Source organism: Oncorhynchus masou, chromosome 8 (genome assembly GCF_036934945.1).
Source record: "Oncorhynchus masou masou isolate Uvic2021 chromosome 8, UVic_Omas_1.1, whole genome shotgun sequence".
NCBI lineage: Eukaryota > Metazoa > Chordata > Actinopteri > Salmoniformes > Salmonidae > Oncorhynchus > Oncorhynchus masou.
The window spans coordinates 28,140,832-28,148,607 of NC_088219.1; the positions used below are offsets into that span (position 1 = coordinate 28,140,832).

Consider the following 7,776-nt stretch of genomic DNA (forward strand, 5'->3'; position numbering starts at 1 on the left):
TGAATACTGGCCATTATTATAGCTCCTTAGGAGCAGGGCCACTAAGTAACCTAAATACAGTGGGTCATCCTGTTCAATTGTATTAACCAGCTCATCTCTTATCTTATTCCCCTCGCTCTCCATCTTACACGGTTGGTTATCATTATACATGCATGGACCTCTATTGGAATACAGTTTGTCTAATAAGCACCTCTTAGCTGATCACATTATACCTCCACTTGACGACACTTAATTACCAGTGTTTCACTCCGAGCAGCTCTGTCTGGGGGACAGGAGGACGCCATTAATTAAAGCAAGAAAACCCAACCTATGTTTGTACAAGCGTACATGTCCCCGTGTGTATGTGTGTAAATATGTTTATGAGAATATTCTGATACGTTAGTGTGTTTTTGCAAGCATGTGTGTGTGTTTGCTTCCCCCTGTGTGTGTGTGTTAGCTTGTGTGTTTGTGCACATGCTGATGCTCCCTGCGTCATGGGCTGTGCGCTCCTTGTGTTTCATATTTTAGCAGTGACTCAAGCATGAGTCAGTATAAAGAACCTGCCCAAGCTATAGAGGGACAGCCATGATCTCTCTCCCTCTTTCTCTTTCTCTCTCTCTTTCTCTCTCTCTCTCTCTCTCTCTCTCTCTCTCTCTCTCTCTCACTTTCTCTTTCTCTCAAATGGGCCGAGGCTAGCGCTCAGGAAATACACATCACACATAATACTTCCCTCAAACAAAAACAGATTCCCCTGCTCCGCTTGTTCACTCTTTAACTGCTTTTATCCAGCACTAGAAAGAGACAGATTCTTCTGCCTCAAACAGGGCTGCTGAAGTTCTTTCTTCATACCGGTCTTTCTTAGGCTCCTGTTCATTCTTTTTCTAGGATTTGTTTTGGTCCGACCAGTTATGATGACAGTAATCTGTTTCTAATGAATATATGCTGCTTAATGCTAAACCTTTTAGGTGTTCTATTGACATGGTCAATAATAATAACACGTAGTAAATCATTCAGACAAGGTTACTGCACAGTGGCATGGTGTTCAACAGGCTGTCAGAAAATTACTTTCACTGGTAAAGCACCAACTTTCCATAAACTATGCTGCACATACATGACCCTGAGACCGAGGTGTGAACATATTTAAATATAATATACGTACAGGAACTGTCACCATGTAAACACAATGACAAATATGGTACACAATAGTCATTATAGAAGTATTAGCAGTAATACAAAAGCAATAGCGCATGAAACATGACTCTAAATTCCGGCTTTTCTGTTTGACCTCAGCACACTGCAGTGAGCGATCTCCCCAACTCTCTCCCTCCTTGACAAGACACTGGTTTGTCATTAGTGCTCATCTGACTTTGACTTCCTGACAGCCACCACAGTAACTAACTGCTGTGCCTCTAACCACTTATAAATATTCAGAACAACAAGCAGACTTTCCCCTTCCCTCTCACCTTTCTGTTCACACAGACAGAGAGAGTGTGGAGCCTTGCCAGCCCTCTGCACAGCATAGCATAATAATGCAGGGGGAGTCTTTTGGAGGGAAAACATTGGGCATAGAAAGTTGACCAAAAAAAACAATCACTGTTTTACTCTGTTTCCACAGGCCCGCTGAAAGAGAGAACCTGACAGGGGAGCTCTGGTGACTGCACGAAACGCACTTAAATTTGATCTGATTCAATGAATGTATACCAACAGAGATCACGAAATCAATCAAGAGGGCGTCCCTGAATTTGCACGGTATTGGATAAATCTCCTGCAAAGGTTTTCCTCCTCTCCTCCCACACTCGCTGGCCACATTGGTGGAAAGGTTCGCCTGCTACCGCGAACCCTCACAAACCACACTGAGAGCGTGACTGTAACTAGTGTAGTGTCGGAGGCACAATGCTACTAGAGATGAACATGACTACCAGCATCATAACCTAAAATGCCCCCAGGACCCCTATTGTTGTTGTGGCTCCTGACCCCATGCCCAAACTCAATCCACATGCCTTTCCATTTCAGTGCATGTAGTAGTAGTGCAATGCAGTTAACTCTGTGAGTGCAGGGTCAAACTCAGTGAAGTTGAGAAACGTTTGGGACATGAAGAGTTGGGATTGAATCAAGGCCATAACAGAAACTTGTGAATTCCGCTAATGCATGTAAAATGAAAGGTCTGTTTGATAATCTGAGCAAAGGTTGCATATAATCTTCCAATAAGGACTTTGAAAGTGGAAATCCTGTTGTTAACTTGAGACATGCTACTGGCAGACAGCTCATGTTTCCTTTCTAGTACAGAACACATTACTTCACCTGCACTTTGAGCAGAGGGGTAAAGGGTTGAATAAAAAGCTTCTGGATACCTCTTATTTCATATCAATCCAGGTATAATAATTGATTTGCGTACCCTTCGGTGTCATAACCTGCTGCTCTTGAGTGCTCTGTTTGGGCAGTAGCCTAGGCCTATGGTAGCCTTTGCATTGCTACTATTACAAAATGATTTGCAGAAAGTCAGGAAATGCCTCACATTTTTCCACCAACTCAAAAAATACTTGAGAGGCTACAGTGGAAATGCTTTTTCCATGTGAGTTGTTGAGAAGTGCAGTTCGGAGAAAGTGTTCCAGGTTTTAGTGTAAATCTTAATAGGCCTAGCTATTCTTCATTGTTTTGTCTGTCTTGATTTTTAAGTATGTCTGCTAGTTCAATCTGTCTATACAATGTCACATCACTAGGCTACCATGCTGTCGGCTAAGAAAAAAGCAATAGTGACATAATATATAGAAATTAAAGTGTAACATGAACAATAAACTGGCAATATTAGGCTACTATTTTTATGAGGCTGTATATATTTGAACAAGCTACAAAACAATGTAGGCCTAGTGTTAAAGCCCGTGAAGTATAATATAGTATCATAATACGTTTAGTAATAAAAAAAATACAGTAGTTTTCCTAGACCAGTGGCTCGCGTTAATGTTTGGTTAATAACGGCCCCGACAATTGGTTCACCTTTGTACTGCGAGTGCAGATCTAAACGCTTGCCTACTACGGTCTTATGACTTGTCGCTCACGCCTCGCTCATGTCTTTATGTGCACCCATTATTTGTTTTACTGTACCAGAGAGAAGAGGTTGGAGTGGCAGTCTTCAAGGCTTGCCCCGTTAGCCACCCAATTCGCTGCTGTAGTCATAATCGTCCGCCGATCGGGTCGTCAGTGCAGGGCATTTCGAAATCCTTGATCGGTATCAAAACCGAGCAGTGGTGACAAATCGGTTCCCTCACAAGTCTGCCACGCCACCGCCAAAACACGGGAAATTGTCTAACAGATCAACAGCTAACCTCAAGTAGCCCAATTATTTTGTCAACAAAGAAAGAATTCCAAATGTATCAATAACCCGCGTTGACTGTATACCAAACTAATGGTTTCTTTTCGTACATCCAAGTGGGTTCACAGATCAGAACATTGTTACAGTCCAGCTCAGGCGATCCAAACCTGATCATTGTCAAACGCAGAAAGCAGGTAGGCTAGGCTAAAATGTATCCGTGTCTTAATCCATGGAGAGAAATGTCAATCCGTTTCCATTCCAGTCTTTCTGATGGTAGCCCTACTTTAATAATTAATTTTAAAAAATGTACATATATGTATAATAGTGTAATCCATGTGAAGTCGATCTATTATTTTCTTCCAGCGCGTAAAACCCCATCAAAACGAGTGCTTAGTCCGAGAACTTCTAGAAAAACATTGTAGTTTATTACGCGTTTATTATCCCCTAATTGAACACGAAATCGACCGTTTAGGTGTTCGAGACCAGTCAGCTGCGAATTGCATGCAAGAAATCTAATTTCGATTCCCAGCCGCACAAGCTAATGCACCAGTTGTGATAGTTTTCTAGAATTGCATGAGCTATTAATAGCTTTCTTTCTTACCACCACCGTCCCCCTCACAATGTAGCCTGCCACACACAACAGGCAACTGTGACTGGAATGTTTAATCCTTGTTTCACTTTGCAAATAAACATCCGACTGCAAAATAAAATATTGCTCTTTGGTCGGGTAACCCAAGGTGCACAGCAGGAGTCGATGGTCTCGCAAACAAAAAGTCAATTCAATATGTCAATGTTAAACGTTTTCTTATTTCTTCAAACGAAAAGTATACTCAATCCACCAGAAGGGAAACGGCAGCAGTAGACCGAGTTTTTTTTTAAATCCATCCTTCCTTTGTGTTTTATGTCATTACGAAATGTCCTGCCAGTTTCCTAGTAATTAGACCTCGAAATATGTATTTAGCTTGAAATTACAATAGCTGCAGTAATGTTTCCAAGAAAACGTTGACAATCCAGTAATGGTGACAATCCCTGTCTGACGTTATGATTGTCAAATAAATGCTGCACACTGGTCAGATGAGTCTAGTCTCTTTATCTCCCTCGAAAAAAACGTGAAAAATTACGTGTTCCATCTTAAAGCAACATTTATGATGTAAAAATCATACATTAAACCGTCGATGATATGCGGTGTTTCTCATCAAGTAATTCAGAAGCAGCGAGTCCCTTTCCAGGCATTGTTTATGTCTCAATCAGTGTCTTTGCTGTAACATTCGTAAGTGAGCGCATGTGTGTGTGAGCGTAAGTGTGTGTGTGCGTGTGTGTGTGTATGTAGGAATATGTGTGGCTCTCACTCTGTGTGTATGTGAGTGTGTACTACTGAGTGCTTACGCGAACAGCAGCCCACCACGCATAGCAATGTAATGGCGGCCGGCAGGCTACGAGAGACTCGCTTTCCCATTTGGCCAAATAGAGTCCTCACGTGATCAAAGTAAGGGATTACAGCACTGTTTAGATTAAAATCTTTGATACAGGCCTTGATGCGACGCTAGAGGCGCCAGTGGCTCTCACTGGCAATCAGCTGTCATCTAACCACATCACACATTATCTCCCCTATTGTTACAGTGTATTGTTGCGTTGTTACATTGTTACGCTTAACAATAGAACGGTTGCAGTGAATGTATCAATGGAATCATTACCAGGCCTACACATGTTATTGTTACATCACTGTTGCAATTCCTTCGTTGGTAATAGACTGTGTTGCATTATGATTATTACATAATGTAACCATTCACAGCAGAGCCTTCTATTTACAGGGTTTCCAGGTGATGTCATAAACAAGGAAAGTCAGAATCACCCAATGACTACATCCATGATAGTGTCACAATCAAAGGTTTTTAATGTCACATCTACAAGTACAGTGAAATGCCTTTCTTGGAAGCTCTAAACCCAACAATACAGTGATCAATAACAATGTAGTACTAAAAATAACAAGGTAGAACAAAAACACAGGAGATATACAAATAAGAAATAAGAAGAGCACAATAAAGTAAGTAAGCATACTACATACTTGGACAGTTCCAGCACCATATTTACAATGTGCAGGGATCCTGGATCAATAGAGCTAGATATGTATATATTTTTATATCGATATATATATATATAGATATATTGTATTTAACCTTTATTTAACTAGGCAAGTCAGTTAAGAACAAATTCTTATTTTACAATGACGACCTACCCTGGCCAAACCCTCCCCATAACCTGGACAATGCTGGGCCAATTTGTGCGCCGCCCTATGGGACTCCCGATGACGGCCAGTTGTGATACAGGCCGGAATCAAACCAGGTTCTGTAATGACGCCTTTAGCACTGAGATGTAGTACCTTAGACCACTGCACCACTCGGGAGCCTGATGCCTAGTCACCTTATAAGGGTAAGGTGACTAGGCATCGGGTTATATGATAAACAGAGTAGCAGCATGTGAGTGGGTGTGTGTGCGTGTAGAATCATTCTAAATGTATGTGCATATTGTGTGTGTGAGCAAATGATAGTGTGTGTTGGAGTATCAGTGTGCGGAGTGTGTTGGGCCCTGTGATTACATAGAGACAGTGCAAAAATAAGAATCAAATACAAGGGTCAACACAGACAGTCCGTGTAGCCATTTTGTTAGCTCGTTGGCTATTTTGCAGTCTTATGGCACAATGATAGAAGCTGTTCAGGAGCCTGTTGGTGTCAGACATGATGCACCAGTAACGCTTGCCATGCGGAAGCAGAGATAACATTCTATGGCTTGTGTGGTTGGATTTTCCAGGGCTTTATTTCACACCTCCTGATATAGAGGTCCTGGATGGCAGGGAGGTTGGTCACGGTGATGTACTGGGCTGTCCACACCAACCTCTGTAGCACCATGCGATTGAGGGTGGTACTATTTCCATATCAAGCAGTGATGCAGCCAGTCAAGATGCTCTCAATGGTACAGCTGAATAACTTTTGGAGGATTTGAGGACCCATGCCAAACCAAGAAAATGGTTTGGAATGCATTTCCTGCTTCTACAGGAAAATAAAAGTAAGGCATTTGATATATCTGACACAGATATGTAAACAGACCATAAGTGTCTAAATATTTGTTTTCTGTGAGTGTAATAACATGACACAATATCAGTAGTTGTTGCATGTACAACTTGTCTAAGTCCTATCATCAACTGATTCCAGCCACTGTATGGCTGTGGGTTGACTGGATAGTTTATATGGAATGTTGGCATATTGGCAGTTAAAAAAATGTTTTAAAGTATGTAATCATTACTCTAAAACTGACTGGCTAGCTAACTAACAAACATAATGTGTAGATAATCTTCAAATGTATTGTTTTACACAATATCGTAACACATCACTGTCTGACCATGGTTGTGTAACAAACTTCTTCGTCTGATGAACAGGAAAGATCGGACCAAATCGCAGCGTGGTAAATGTCCATGTTAATTTAATATCACTGAACACAAAATACAAAATAACCAAGTGAAACAACGAAATGAAAATCGAAACAGTTCTGTATGGTGAAAACACAGACACAGAAAACAACTACCCACAAAACCCATGTGGGCAAGAGCTACCTAAGTATGGTTCTCAATCAGAGACAACGACAGACAGCTGTCCCTGATTGAGAACCATACCCGGCCAAAAACAAAGAAATACAAAAACATAGAACGCCCACCCTAGTCACACCCTGGCCTCACCAAAATTGATAATAAAAAGCCTCTATGGCCAGGGCGTGACAGGTTGACATACTCCCACAACAAAATGGCTGCCCTTTTATACTGTCATAATAGTGCATGAGCATGGGGGGTCTGTCAGGCTCGCCGGGGGTGAAGAGGATATTTTTTTGAAGGTCTACGTCCCTAGAGTTGGAAAATGTGTGATAACAGTGCAGCAATGGCAGCTTTTATCACTCTTTCTTTCATCCCTCCATCCCATTAAGTTTCCCATATGGTATTCAACAAGTTATTGCTCATGTACTGTATACCCTTTCATCATATATCATTGGAAAGTTTAGATTCACAGCTATCCATCTGACACAGTTTTGGAATGTTCAGATCAACCAAACTTTGACCTCTAAGGTACATATCAGGATGACCTGTATAAATTGCCTATTAAAGGAAACTCTGATACATTTAAACTTAGTTTGACCAGTGGTTCTGAAAAGGTCATGGAAAATTATATATAATATAACCAACTTTGAAAGCACCAGCTACAACTATTGTTTAAAAATCAACCATATTCTGTATAAAAGTGCTATATAAAATAAATATATTATTATTATTATTCTTATTGCGCCGTTGACATGAGAATTTTGGAAGCTTAGCCATAGATTTCCTTATAGTGGGGTGGCTATCTTTTTGGATTACCATATTTCACACACACAGCTATTACAGGGGTTTAAAAAGATGTGTAGATATACAGTGCCTTCAGAAAGTATTCACACCCCTTGACTTT

The 7,776-nt window shown here is 41.0% G+C and overlaps 1 protein-coding gene across 1 annotated transcript in view; it reads right to left on the reverse strand.

Annotated features, from left to right (window-relative positions):
* LOC135544474 (mediator of RNA polymerase II transcription subunit 13-like) overlaps positions 1-4,620 on the reverse strand; it is a 117,200-nt gene extending 112,580 nt beyond the window's left edge. The window contains 1 exon segment of the mRNA XM_064972113.1: positions 3,082-4,620. Within this exon segment, the coding sequence (XP_064828185.1) occupies positions 3,082-3,153 (72 nt within the window). The 5' untranslated portion in view covers positions 3,154-4,620.
* Positions 4,621-7,776: the final 3,156 nt, after the last annotated feature.